This window comes from Primulina eburnea, chromosome 6 (genome assembly GCF_022965805.1).
Source record: "Primulina eburnea isolate SZY01 chromosome 6, ASM2296580v1, whole genome shotgun sequence".
Lineage (NCBI taxonomy): Eukaryota > Viridiplantae > Streptophyta > Magnoliopsida > Lamiales > Gesneriaceae > Primulina > Primulina eburnea.
Window position 1 is genome coordinate 20,304,125 of NC_133106.1, and position 15,727 is coordinate 20,319,851.

The following is a 15,727-nucleotide window of genomic DNA, read 5'->3' on the forward strand; positions in this document are numbered from 1 at the left end:
ATAGTCAACTTTAGTAATAAATTTCTAAGCAGAATCTAATCTCCATCCAAAGTCTTGGCGGGATGAAGACATTTTTGCGGTTGGAAATCAGATCATGATTAGAGTTAAGAGTACTTTATTACATATAAATCTCACATGCATCTAAACTTTACTTTAGTGAGCCCCTTTATTCATGCATCATTTTACACGCAATGAATGTGTATTTCGTCATCATCCAAGAACCTTCAAAGTCGTCGAAACCGATTAATTTCTCTTATTTTATTTTTTACGTCATAGATACTATCGGTATTTTCTCGTAGGTGTTATAACTTCCTAATGACGACATCTTTCGAATTTGTCGAAATGGTGTTGTAATAAACATGTTTTTTTTTTATGATCATCGATATGCACTGAGCAAGCCCTCAAACTAACATATTAGCATGCAGGTCATGCTGGATAGTTTAAGCGCACTGGATAAATCATGTATAACAAGCTCGTCCGAGAAAATGTGACCTGGTAGGAGAAACGATCTCTTGACCATGGATCAAATTCACGTCTTTTTTCAACAAACTCTATTTCGAAACGGTACCGTAATAAACATATAACTAGATTATTTTGAGAGATGGGTGGGGGAAGAAGTTGAACATGATGATTGTCACATGAGATAACCACGCATGGATGGACATTATCATGGCACATGAACATGTTGCAGAGAAATGTGGGAAATTAAATAAAGTATATATATTAAATAACAATTAATTACCATTTAATAAATAAATATAATATTTATTAATACAACTGGAGTATGAGAGAAAGTATCACGTGACAGAAGGGCTTAGCCATCCAAAGAATAAAGCTACCATCTGAGATAGAAGAATTTGACAAAGTAAAAAAAGTTAAAGGGAAAAACCATAAGTTGGTATTTTGTGGGATAATCTCCATCTACCTTTTCCTAGCATTTATTAAATTTTTTAAATTGGATAAATTTTGTCACATATAAATTTTTTGGAGTAAGATTTAATAAATCATAAATTCTATATAAAGTTGATGAATTAATCTTAGTGGTTCCACACTAAATTCAATGAAGCTAGGAATGCTTCATTTTTACCCTACTTCATGATCAACTTTTTCGCTCTTATTGCCTCGTTTTATTTGTCCTATCCTATTTTGCGGTCATCGCCATATGTAAGATTGAATGTTTGGTGTTTCATCGAAAACTATAATGATCATAGTATAATCGTACAACCGTTCATGTGCTTCATTTTGATCGTCTTTCCGATAGAAGCAGTTGTTGCCTCCTTCACTATATGTCTTTTTTTAAAAAACAATATTGACTGAATTTTTACCTAATGTCAAACCAAATTACAATCAGCCGTACCAAATACATAAAAAGAGAGACATGGTGGAATTAATATTTGACAACAGGTTAGTTTATATTTGTACGGATAAATGTGAAAATCCTAATGGTATAATTTAACAATAATTGGGTGTGACAATAAATTATATTTTCACGAGAATTTATTGCCAACATTTAAAGAAAATCTCAAATATAGTTAGATAAATTAGGTGTGGGAAGGGGACCATAGTAAGAGATAGACCACCAAATGTGGGCCGGTCCATGGCCCACTATTTTAAATTTTGTGGCAGGCGCGCCAAAACATTAATGCTGTAGTCGGATCCCATCTCTAGGTAGAGGTGGTTAAGGGCCGAGTCAAATCCGGACTCGAATCGAAATCAGTCCATGGTCCACTGATCGGTTAATCTGGTCAACAGATTTGACCAACTATTGTGATTGGAACCACCCTAAGGCGGTCGGTTAAGATTTATAGATATAAAACCCGACGATCTGACGGATCGATCAATTTTTTTATATATATTTTAAATGAACAACCAAAATTAGTTCAAATGACAATTGAAGATTTTTGGTCACGAATCACGATACGTGACCGATATCATTCTTTTTTTAAAAAAAAAATCGTTTGAAATCAACGGACACTATGATGTGGACGTTGTGGAATGGTCGACCGACCCGGACCGACTAGTTGGTCGTTGCACAAATTATTTTTTTGTCCAATTTTTTCTATAAATACCATCATGCCCCACCCTTTCATATTTTTCATACGATTTCTCTCGATCTCTAATTCTGAATTGCTTCTTGATTATAAAAATATCAAGTCTCGATTATTGATTTATTATCACTTGTTGATTTATTTTCATAATTATTTCAATTTAATATTTATACAAATAAACAGATCCAGATCAAGTCGTAGGAGTGGCAAAGTAAAGGGAAAAGACATCATGCCACAAAATTTCGAGCATCGCGATTTTTCTTAATTCAATGTTGATGACTATAGGGATGACAATGGTAGGGTATGAGTCGGATTTCATACATCCATCCTCATACCCATTTATTAAATTCATCCCTATACACATTCTCATACCCATCGGGTATTGAATTTCATCCACATCCCCATACACATCGAATTATCGGATACTCATACCCTACCCAAATACCCTAATATCATATAAAATTGAATTTTTTCAAATTTAAATTGTTTCAATGAAGTTATGAATATTTAAAATATTATTTAAATGAACAATATGAAAAATTATTAATGATAAAAACTTGCAAAATAAACTTTATAGAAAAAATAACAAAATATTAAAAATAGTTTATATTAGTTGAATAAAAATACGCAATTCAAAAATATAAAATATTTTTCAATTTTTGAAGTCAAACATGGAATAAACTTACCAATGAAGAAGATGAAAAATTGAATGAAAAATAAAATAGCGGTAAAACCTTGAAACGTAAAAGTGAAAGCGAAAGAGAAGAGAAAAGAAAAAGTATCGATTACTGAATTTGAGAAGATGAATCTTTAATAAAATAAATATAATTACTATATATGTATGATTTACTTGGATTTGAGAAGATAAATCTTTAATATAAATAATATAATTACTATATATATACATATATATATATATATATATATATATACATGTAGGACCGAGTGCTTACCGCTTTACCAAAAGCTATAGCTAGTGGTAATGGTGCAACTCAAATCTTTTAAACCGCACAGCAGCACAAGCACCATGGTTCGATCGCTCTACCAAGCAAGGACAATTATTGCACCCAACAATCTTCCCTCCCAATAATTGCACTCCTTGCAATCAATGAGAATCGAACCCATGACCTTGGCTCTGATACAATTGTAGGACCGAGTGCTTTACCGCTTTACCAAAAGCTATAGCTAGTGGTAATGGTGCAACTCAAATCTTTTAAACCGCACAGCGGCACAAGTACCATGGTTCGATCGCTCTACCAAGCAAGGACAATTATTGCACCCAACAATACATATATATATACATACATATATATAATTTAAACGGGTATTCGGGTCGGGTGTGGGTCGGATTATATCAAACCCGCCTCCATACCCAAACCCGAAAATCCCCATACCCTATTACCCAATTATTTAATCGGGTCTAAAAATCCCTCCATACCCTCTTCTATTCGGGTCGGGTATCGGATCCTCCAACGGGTTCGGAGGAAATTGCATCGCTAGATGACTATGATCTTGATTTTTTCGATTACAAACATTAAGAACGTGAACAAGAGGCTGAACAAACACGTAATCATCAAAGTCGAGAGAGTATGAGCAGTCCGATAGTGCCTTAAACTAAAACTCAAGCTGTTCATCACCTGACATCTGAGGTGATAAGCAAGGCAAATGAAAATATTGTTCGAAAATTACAAATTTCTTCAAGGAGTTTCTCATATATAGATGTTTTAACGAACACACATGACACAAATTATTTGTCAATTTATAATTATTATTTTTATATAGATGTTTTAACGAACACACATGACACAAATATTTGTCAACTTTTATTTGTTAGTTTAGAAAAATGTGATATAACTTCTCAAAAATTTTCAATTTCTTTTGATAATGTTTGTTCAAACACTTCTAGTATTAGTGAGCTTGTTGAAATATGTAAATCATCATTAAATGATAAATTTTTTCATATTAGGTTCACGTATCATATTTTAAATTTTTTGTTCAAGATTGACTAAAAAATTTATCATCATATTTTCAACCAATTAGAAACACAATTCATTATTTATGGATATATCCCCAAATTATGAAACAATGTGGTAAATTTTGCAAAAATAAATAGTGTAAGGCCTAAAAGATTTGCACGAGACATTCCAACTCGTTGGAATTCAACGTGTAAATTGTTATTCCCGTCTTTTGAATATGAAAATTTATTATGTATATTTTTCATCAACATGTTCAAACTCGTGATAATTATTTATTTTCTAATCAATGGAACATAAGAACTAGTGATCAATTATCTTGCTTCTCGTTTAATTTTAACACATTGTTGCAGTATTGCATGTATTTTTAATGAACATATTAAATCTAATGATAATATTTTAGTTCAATATATTCATGTCATGAAATAAAAATGAGAAAATTATTTTTAAAATTCCAAAATAGTTTTATGTGCTTTTGTTTTAGATCCTAGAATTAAATGAGATGATTTACAAGAAATTTTAACATTATATTATAAATCTTTAGGCCATGTTGCGGAAATGGTTCCTAATGTCTCATTAATTTTATTTAATACTCAATTTCATTTATATGATATTTAGTATGAATATAACACCAAATATGGTGGTCATATATATGCATGGACAAATCTTGACCATCCATCCTATCATTGGGACAATGCCCTTATGGGTAGGATGAAATAAACCGTGAAATACAATCCATCAACACTAGTAATATTACTTCTAAACTTACTAAAATACAACTTTTATTAAGAAAACAGTCGAAACATCCACGAAGATTCCTTAAGTTCCAGTCAGGAACTTGATAATTATTTTACTATTACTTTTGATTTTTGTGATTCAGATGAGGAAATTTTCGACATTTGGCTATAGTGGTCGCAAAAAACACAAATATATTCAATTTTGTCTATAATAGCAAAAAAAAATTATTGTTTGCTCTGTTTCAAAAGTTATAGTGGAATAAGCTTTTAGTATTGGAGTGATTACAATGAATGAAAAACGTTTTTGCTTAAAATCAAAAAATTTGAAAGCTCAATGTTGCTCAATGATTGGTCAAAAGCCGCTAGCCGAACACAATAAATTAAAAGTGATGAAGAAGACCAAAACAAAACCGAGAGAACATCTTAAACAACGACGGAAGAAATATGAGTGAATATGATTGGATATAATGAAATATAATATATTTTTTATATAAAATGTCAAAAGTTCAAAAATAATATTTTTTTACTGAAGAATGTAATAGAATTTTTTATTAAAATAATGAAATATTTGATAAAGTTTTTACAAGTTCAATCGGAAAATTATTTTTTTAATTTTTTTTTAAAGTAAATATTTTTTGAAAATATTAAAGGATCGATTGACCCGGAACCGGCGGTTAACCAGACCCGGACCGCCAGTTCCGCGACTACTGGATCATAACCAACTAGGATTGAGCTGGTTAAGGGTCGAGATTTTCCAGACCCGACATATGGTCAAGTCTATCTCTAGGTGTTATCTCTTAAATTTTGTTTAATAATTTTTTAAAAAACAACTTCTAAACTGTTAAAATAAATTATTTAACTACTTATAAATTGTTTTTTTAAAAAATAAGTAACTCATCTTATTTTTTAAGATATTATTCGAATATTTTTTAAATACCACATTATTATTATATATATATTTTTATAATATTTCAAACATATTTTCGTAAATCGATTAAATCCAATAATAATAATATTATTATTATTCATATTATTATTACATGAACAATATTATTTCATAGCTGTTTTGATAATTGTAATAACAAAAAAATCTTATATCACCGAACAATCCACAACTTTAATATTCATTACTTTTATTTAAATACTTTAACAACTTAATTTTGAAATAAGATCGTACGACTTATAAGCTAATGAAACAATTTATAAGACATGAACTATAAGCTGTTTTAAATAAGTTCAGTCAAATATTCCTTAAATGGAGTTATCAATTTTTTTTTTTAAAAAGCTAAATGCTGGATAAAATAATGAAGTGTAAAAAATCAGTGTCTTATATCTCATTCCAATATAACTATTCATATTAAATCATTAATGTAAAACTAGTTACTCCGCACACGTGATACGTGTGTGTATAGTTTTTTTTATCATTATCGATAAACTAAACTGAAATTTAACAAATTATGGAGGGATTAATTGATATTTGGATTGTTGAAATTTAAAAAATTAAAATAAAGTGTGTGTTGAAATTAAAGAAAAAAACAGAAGTGTAATATTAGTATCAGATAAGAGTAAAGTTGAAAGAAAAAGTTGGTGTCATTCCTAATTAATTACTATCACGTCGTTAACTTTATAAAATAGAATAGATATATATTGCCTTGTAGAATCACAACATAATTTTTATGTGATATTTTTTCACAAAGACTCATATGAGATCATCTACTGATCAATTTTGTGAGACGAATATCATACGAGACCCAATACATGAGAACATATTACTTTTAGAGTGAGTCTCATGTGAGACCGTCCCACGAATCTTAATCTATGAAACTGGTCAATCATGTGAATATTCACAATAAAAAGTAATACTCTTAGCATAAAAAATAATATTTTTTCATGGATATCCAAATAAGATATCCGTCTCACAAATACGATCCGTGAGACCGTCTTACACTAGTTTTTGCCTTACTTTTATATCAAAAATATTATTTTTGACTCCAAATATAAATCGAGTCGACTTATCTCATATATGTAAATCTGTTTGACCGTCTCACAAAATATCTACTTTATCTGTTAAAAAGTTTACACGTCTAAATAATTAAAACTACTAGTAACTTATTGCTGAATATATAGCCATATCGTTGTATATAAAGTTATATTTTTTTAATAATTAAAAAAATTAACAAGATCTCCATAAACACACACACATTTTTATTAATTAATTAAAGCATAGGATTTGGTAAAGTTGAAAGCTTTTATTCAAAATCCATAATCATATTCACCTAATGAACAATATAATATAAGATTTTAAAAATATCTATAATAGACCAAAATTATAAGAACTATTACATTAATTACAGAAGAAAACTGTTTCATCATATATTTAGGGACAATTATTAGTGGAATTAAGGCATTTAAGCAATAATTATTAGCATTCAAATATAAATATTGACTCACTAATTTTAATTCAATTGTTCCACCAATGAACAAAATAAATATCCTCAATAAAACCGACCCTTCGACAAGAAACCTACGAAATGCATTAACCAAATCCGATTCATAGAAATTCACGGAACTGAATTAACATTTGTAGGGGACAGTCAAATCCCATAATCCATCAAAATTTTGGCAAAAACTTGTATGACACGGATCGTATTGTGTCAGACAGATATATATATATATATATATATATATATATATATATATATATATATATATATATATATATATATGAGGCCAATGAAGAATATCTATGAAACAGGAGGACTATATTGTGAATTATGATTTTAAATTATGTATGCGGGGCAATTCCAAGTGAACGTTTACCGTGTGTGTGTGTGTGTGTATATATATAATTGCATTTTTATTATTGTACACAGCACAGCCTTTGGAGCCAGAACTGTGTGTGTGGTGTGTGTTTCTTTTGGGGTGGTGGGGTTTTTCTTTTGTCAGCAACGAGAAAAATCCGTTCTTTTTTTCTCCTTTCACCCTTACTCTCACTCACCCAGTCGTCGCTCGATTTCCCGCTTATTCTTGAAATTTCATGGGCTAGTGCTTGAGCCCTTTTGTTCCTTTCTCATTCGGGAGGGAAACAAAGGGTTTCTCGTGTGCGGGGGACGGCCGGGGGACTGGATAAGGCGATAGATACGCATAAGGAGGGATGGGGAGGGGTGTGAGAATTTTGAAAAAGAGTGTAATGGAGAAGAGAATAAGGTGATGGATACTCCAGAGAGGAGCAAGAGCAGCCAGATCGCAGCATCCGTATGCAAGTTTGAGGTTTGATTTTTTGTGGGCTCTGTTTTTTTTTTTTTTTTTGGGGTTATCGATGTTTAATCGATGCTGGATTTATGTTGTTTGGCTGGTGCATAAGTTTTTGTAAATCTGTTTGGGTGATTTCCTTGAGCGATATGTTTCGGCATTTTGCTTAAATGATCTTGCATTTGGGGAAATTTTTTTCTTAATTATGGAAAAGAGGTGCGATTTTTTTTAGAATTATTGGACCAATCGATGTTAAATTTATGGCACCTGGTCTTCTGAAGAAAAATAAATATTTATTGATTAAAGTTGTAGGATTTTTTATTTCGGTTTTGACTCTAATTTTCCTTGATCTGTTCTTTGATTACTCGGAAAAAAAGTTGGAGTTGTGTGGTTTTTTGATTTATTCCCCTCATTTGGGACTCCTGGTCATGCTAATTTTTCATCGGTTTTCTTATGCGTCACTGCTGAAAGATTTGGCGAATAGTTTGTTTAGTTTGTGGGAGTCCCTTTCCTCGAGTACCTTTAATCTTTAGGGAATAATTTTTCACGTGGGCTATGTCAAGATCTGAAAAATTCTAATCTACCTTTGGGAGTAAATTATGAAATTGGATGGTGACCTCAATGCTGTTATGCATGTCCTTGTAATCTATATTCGGGTTCAGTCTTATGCTTGGTGAAGCGGAAATGCTTAATGGGTCAGAATTTAGTAGTTTGTAATGCTTGCTTTCTACACAGTTCTGTTCTCATGCTTCATGAGGTTTTTCTTACTGGTATTTGACTTAATGGCCTTATATTTCGACTCAATGTATTTGTTGAACTGGTTACTGGTATAGTTGTATACTTCCCATTCAATGAAGATAATTTTGAAAGTGCATTGTTTTTTAGAGTTGGAGGCTAGAAAAATGAATCAATGGCTTCCACGTTATTTTCTCTTGCCACCTTTAACTTTTTATTTGTAGGGCTGTTAATTTGTTTAGACGATGGCCGTTCATCCTTAAATGATGGTTTTTTGTTATTGATTTTATCTGGTAATTTGCTTTTTCACTATGATAAGTTTTTCCTCTTTGGATACAGGAGTCTCCTGTCTTTAATTTCTTGAACAACCTTTCCCCAATCAAGCCAGTTAAATCCATACATATTACACAGACAATCAATCCTCTTAGTTTTGCTACTCTTCCATCTGTTTTCACTTCGCCTCATGTTAGTTCTCTCAGGGGATCAAGATTTCTGCGAAGGTAATTCTTCAATTTAATTCCAGTTTTAGGTCCATTTATCAGTCTCTGTCTTGTATCACGAGTACATTTGCTTAAATTGATTCTTCTCTTTTCAGGCACCAGTTTTCAGATCCATCAAAACCCGAGTTTTCTTCTGATGATGCGAACACAGATGATTTGAGTAAGGTAAATAAGGATGGTAACGATAAACTCGATGAAGAGGAAAAACTGGACCCAGAGGAATCTCATTGTGTGGTGGGCCTGGTGGCTAGTCAGCCATCTTATGAATGCTCAAACAAGATTGCCGAAAAATTTGATTATGATCCAAATAGTGATAACTCTCCTGTAAAACCAAGCTGTGGCCTTGAATCCACTTCTTCAGTGCTTGTTTACGAAAGTGAAGTGAATCTCGAGGAAGCAGGCCAAACTGATGAAAACAAAGAAGGCCTATCGTGCGATTGGGAGAGTTTAATAGCTGATGATTCTGATCTGCTAATTTTTGAATCGCCGAATGATACAGAGAACAAGAAATTGTTTGGTACTGAGATGAGTTTCTATGCTACTATTAGAAATGACAAGCAGAATATGCAATCTCTTGTTGCAATGTACTCTGGTGAACAAATTGGAGAGGGATGTCAACCAGAAAACTTGTCTTTTAATCCCGGAGGAGGTACTGAGATGATGGAAAATTCCGAAAAACATGACATGACTGCCAGCTCTTTAATGAATGATCCCATGGAAGAGATGGATTATGAGGTAAGAATGACATTCCTAGCATATTTGGTTGGCATTCGACACCATAAAGGAAATTTGTAAAATTAGGATCAGAAATAAAAGCCATTTGTTTCAGACTAAGGGTCTGAATCCATAAGTCTGGAGAGTCATGAGCATAAAATTCTCCTAGGCTACCATATCGTTGTTATGGAAGTTATGTAATGTATGAAAGAGTTGAAGAATGGGAATATCTATGTTAACTTCTTTTGGAAATTTAACGGTTTTCTTTGTTTTGTAGAATTTCTCTGGTTTGTATCGAGGTATGAGAAGACGCTGTCTAGTTTTTGAGATGGCTGGAGCCCACAGACAGCGTTTTGAAGAGATTTCGGCTCCCGAATCTTCAGTGGTGTTGCAATCTGGTTCTGATACTTCCACCAACAACCGGCAACGAGTCCCAACAAATACAATAGATGAGTCTCCACGGTGTGTTGTACCTACCATTGGCTTGCATTTAAATGCTCTAGGAACAACACCCAAGGATTACAAACTTGTCAATCTCGAATCTTCAGCTTCTGGAAGTTTATTAATCGGACCGAGCCCATCAGTTGATTTTCATCCTCCAACTACTGGTCAAGAAACGTTAAACAATTTGGATGTTACCTCGTTGGGAGGAGATATTGATACCATTGAAGATATTGCTGCGCTCACGGAAGATTCTTGCCAGGCCTCTGTATATGTGGCTGATGAGGAGATCACTCAGAGTAGTCCAAAGAAGAAGAGGTACATTTTCTTGTTTGCAGCATCTACTTTTCATAATCTATATCTGTCTGCAAGTTAAAGTTTTAATTGGATGGGCAGGCGTAGGTTGGAACAAGCCGGGGAAATTGAATCCTGCAAGCGATGCAACTGCAAGAAATCAAAATGCTTAAAACTGTAAGTTTTTCTTATCCTTTATACCCCTTTCCTATTGCTAGTGGTCGTTTCCCTGAACTCCGTGCTGGATTACTTTTCATTGTGTGGTTAGGCCTATTTAATCCTGATAAACTCCTAATTCAAATTTTGAATGCAGCTACTGTGAATGTTTTGCTGCTGGTGTCTACTGTGTGGAGCCATGTGCATGTATAGATTGCTTCAACAAGCCTGTCCATGAAGGCACTGTCCTTGCAACCCGAAAACAGATTGAATCAAGAAACCCTCTTGCTTTTGCGCCTAAAGTGATCAGGGGCTCAGATTCTCTGGCCGAAACTGTGGTTAGAAGATGAAATTCAGCATATGCTTTTGATCTTTTGGTGAATTTATGATTCGTATAATCTTTGTGTTGCTTCTTGCAGGATGACTTGAGCAACACTCCTGCTTCAGCTCGTCATAAACGAGGATGCAACTGCAAAAAATCCGGTTGCCTGAAGAAATATTGTGAATGCTATCAGGTTTCTTTTTTCTATTTTGTGAATATATATGGTTTTCTTTAGTGTGTCAGCTGATGGGAGACTTTTGGTTTCTTCAAAGGGCGGTGTTGGATGCTCGATCAACTGCAGATGTGAAGGGTGTAAGAACGTGTTTGGTAGAAAGGATGGTAAGTGTATGCTTGAATTTTTAGTATACTTCTCAATTTATATGAAAGAGGTTCAAAATTTTTGGAAGAGTTGCATTTGGAGTAGCATTTCAAAATTTTCATTGCAATCTTGAATCTCAGGATCCGTTATAATAGAAACGGAAGCCGAATACGAAGAAGATGAAACGGATACAACTGAGAAGAGCATGCGAGAAAAAGCAGCAGTCCATATTGACTCAGAGCAAAACATGGATTCTGCTCCTCCAGAAACACCGTTATTGGCTGGAAGGTACAAATAATCAACAAACATTTTCACATGTTATCCAGAATCCATGCTTTTTAATGAATGACAAATATCCTTATATTTTCAACAATTGTTTAAGGATACACTTAAATAATTTAGATGCATGGTATATGAGACATAAACATGAAATCTTGATTTTCCAGGAAACCGGTTCAACATCTGTTCTCAAACAAAAAACCGCCAAGATCTTCATTTCCATGTATCGGTTCCTCTTCCCGTTCTTCCGCAAACCAAGTGTTCAAAAAACCGAGCTTTCTACCTGCACCTAAACTCGATAGCCATTTCGAAACTATCAAAGAAGACGAAATTCCCGAGTTTCTCCAAGAAGGGTCTCCAATAAGTGGCATTAAGTTGTCATCTCCCAACAGGAAACGAGTTTCGCCCCCACACAATGTAGGTATGTCCACAGGATTAAGAAGCAGTCGAAAGTTGATACTTCAATCTATTCCATCTTTTCCATCTCTCACTCATAACCAATGAGTAAAGTTATCGGATCCTCTGCCTGAGGCTTCAGAAATGGTCCAAGTTTGGTTCATCGCCTATTGTAGTTTTGTAAGTCAAGCTTGTGTTAGTTTTGATGCTATTTTAAGACACTTTACTTTCTTGTATGATATAATGTTACCATCTGTTTCATAATAAAACAACCTGTTTTATTACCTCTGATGTCTTCATTTCTATTTTAACATGGTCATTAAATAACTTTAGTTACATCAAGTTAAATTTATTCATGTAGTGTAAAATCATTGAATTATCCAAACTCACACAATCCCCCCCGAGTACCGTATTATTCGGAAATCATATCGAATAATCGAGCACCATTTCATGCATTTTATCAAGTACAATACAGTCACAATCATGAAAATGAAGGTACCTAACTATGAATTAACTAGGCCATATGTCATCTCAAAGAGAGCAAAAGAAACGTGAACCCACTGCTATTATTACTATAATTCATTATTAAGTACACAAGAATTTTTGTAATCTTGGCAAAATTCAAAATTCTTGGTCTCAGTATTAATATTTCCCTACCAGCCAAGATCAACTACAGAAAAAAAAAAAAAAAAAAATGCCCCACACTGCACATGGGGTTGCCTATTTGTACATATACATTTCAAAGTCAGAGCCGCTTGCGGGCTCTATGGGCTATATCCTTTCCATTTTGCCACTTAATTGCAAGAAACTACGACAACTTTTTGTGCAAATTTAGGACTTGGTTCAGAATATTTGCGTAAATGGGTAAAAAGTTACAATCTTCCTATGTTTTAATATAACATGTTCAATTAATCATCAAGTCTCAATTGAATATTTTATATTAAAAAATGTGTATTGTCCTTTCAAATGAATTTTTTTAATTATGGACAATTTTTCTACTAAAATATAAGTTTTCTTGTTTTGAGTACCAATCCTTCCTTTGTCTGAAGGGGAACATGGATGTCCATAGCTGGCAAATATATACTAAGAAACAAAACCACAATTTGGAACTTTTTTCATCAATATCTTTTATTTTTTGAAGGTCCCATTATATTACTTTCCTTACCTAAATAACTTTTATTGATTTTGTTCTTCTAAAAAGTGGTTGGGGATGGACTTTACATTTTAATGTCTTTTGTTTATTCATATTAGAGAAGGTCTCATGTGAGATCGTCTCACGGATCTCAATCTGTGAGACGGGTCAACCCTACCCATATTCACCATAAAAAGTAATACTCTTAGCATAAAAAATAATACTTTTTCATGGATTACCCAAATAAAGATTCGTCTCACAAAATATGACCTGTGAGATCGTCTCACACAAGTTTTTGCCTTCATATTATTGCCGAGAATCAATTGGTCAAATATAATTATATGTTTGATTTTATTTTGTCAATATTTTATAGTGACCTTACAATATGTTCAATATTTGCACATATCATTTCTCAGACCGACAGTCATATAGTTGATCGCAATGAGTAATGGTACAATTTTCCCCCTAATTTATCACATAAGTTACCAGGCTTAAAGTTGTCTTTTGTCTAAAATTATAGTTAATGGTAATGATGCAACTCAAATATTTTAAATTGTGCAGCAGCACAGACGCCGCGTTCAATTTCTTTTCTAAGAAGCACGCTCAATTATTGCACCCTGACAATTCACCTCCTAATAATTGCATCGATTGCGATCAAATAATAATTATTTCTGATACCAAATACTTATAAATTTTCAAAAAATTATTTTATGATAAATGATTTAATGTTATTGAACAATTAAAAAAATAAAGCCACTCAATTATTTAGAACTTTCAATATATATCTATGAAATATAAAAGTTGGATAAATGGAAGAGGGTAGGCATCTTTTGAGACGGTCAACCCTACCGATATTCATAATAAAAAACAATACTCTTAGCATAAAAAATTAATACGTTTTCATGGATGACCTAAATAAAATATCCGTCTCACAAAATACGACCCGTGAGATTGTCTCATATAAGTTGTTGCTAACGTAAGATCCAGAAGAGTCGAGATTGAAAGTGTGGATACAATTTTTGTGTTGGTGAATTCCAGCAAGAGTGGTACAAGCTGGTGGAGACCACTTAGGCAAATAATAATAATAATAATAATAATAATAATAATAATAATAATAATAATAATAATAATTTGTCTTTCTCCAAAAAATTAAATAAATAAAATAAAAAATATATAATTGTCATGAAATGTCTGTTCTTGGTTGGAAATTTGCAACAAAGGTAAAATTAAATATTTTTCTTAGGTCAATTCATGGTTGTTTTGTGAAAGTAACACACAGCGGTTACATATTTTTCTTTATCCATCGCTAGAATCAACATTATTTTTAGTGGGATCAATTTTATGATCATGATTGCATAATCCTTACGTCAATTTATGGAGGTTTTTAACGATATATTATATTATAGATAAATTTTGTTTACAAATCATTTTCATAAATTCATGTGGATACGACGACATAATTACAAACTTACATCACAAAATCGAACCGATGTTGATACGACATAGTTCCTAATGAAATTTATCATAATAACATTTGATGGAACGGTTCAGACACCTTTAAAAGTGCTTCAAACACAATATTCTCAATGAGCTGCAATAGTTTGTGTTTAAAATGCAAATACCGATGAATTAGATCGAGTTTGGTTTAAATCAAGCGGAAAATACTTGAAATAATCCTTCGTTAAGAAAGCTAATTAGTTTTAAAGCTTTTAACTTGTGTAAACTGATTAACTGATATAAGAGGGGATCAGTTCTTCCATATATTAGTTCAGTTATGGTGAGAACTGAACTGACAACTGCTCGGATTGATCAAATCAGTTTTAAAACAATAGCTAAACATTTAATAACATTAGATATGTTTGTGGATGTTCGGAGATTTCAAATACTCCTACGTCACCCCTTCTACCACCTCGGGTAGGTTCTACTAGAAGACTTTGATTTATACAACAATTTTTACAAACCCACTCATCTTAGGACTTATACCACTGCCTAACTGAACTACTATCCTAGAATGAAGGCAGCACCTTCCAGTCAACATTTGTTTAACGTCTATGTTTTAAAGACTACATACACAAGTTTTACGTCTTTGTGCAAGGCTCACTCAAATGATTTTTTAAGCTCTACTCTCTGATATATATGTGAGTGATAGTGTGTGAGAACTGAATAATGAATACACCGGGAAGGTGTTCTCACACACCGAGAGAAAAGAGTTTCTATACTAAACTGATAACGCGTAGAAGTGTTCCCTCACAAATGGGCTGATTGCTTATTGAAAGGTGATAAGACTTTAAGCGTCCCCTTCTTCTTCACACACTTATTGTTCTACAGTCTTCACTGATCTTCATCTTCACTTTATAGGCACGAATCTTGATCGTACAGTGAGACTTAATTATTGTATCAGTTGCATTTTGAATATGTTCCTCGAAATA

General features: G+C 32.7%; 1 protein-coding gene across 2 annotated transcripts; it reads left to right on the forward strand.

The window, feature by feature from the left end:
* The first annotated feature begins 7,626 nt into the window (after window positions 1-7,626).
* Window positions 7,627-12,450, forward strand: LOC140833853 (protein tesmin/TSO1-like CXC 2). 2 transcript variants are annotated; one of them, XM_073198309.1, is made up of 10 exons: window positions 7,627-8,028; window positions 9,085-9,245; window positions 9,341-9,980; window positions 10,237-10,718; window positions 10,797-10,871; window positions 11,008-11,188; window positions 11,270-11,365; window positions 11,445-11,511; window positions 11,632-11,779; window positions 11,938-12,450. In XM_073198309.1, exons 1-10 carry the CDS (start codon window positions 7,969-7,971, stop codon window positions 12,272-12,274), a joined length of 2,247 nt encoding a protein of 748 aa, XP_073054410.1. In that variant the 5' UTR covers window positions 7,627-7,968; the 3' UTR covers window positions 12,275-12,450. The 2 variants fall into 2 exon arrangements, with proteins under 2 accessions (XP_073054410.1, XP_073054411.1); XM_073198310.1 differs by lacking the exon at window positions 7,627-8,028 and adding an exon at window positions 8,664-8,780.
* The last annotated feature ends 3,277 nt before the right edge of the window (window positions 12,451-15,727 follow it).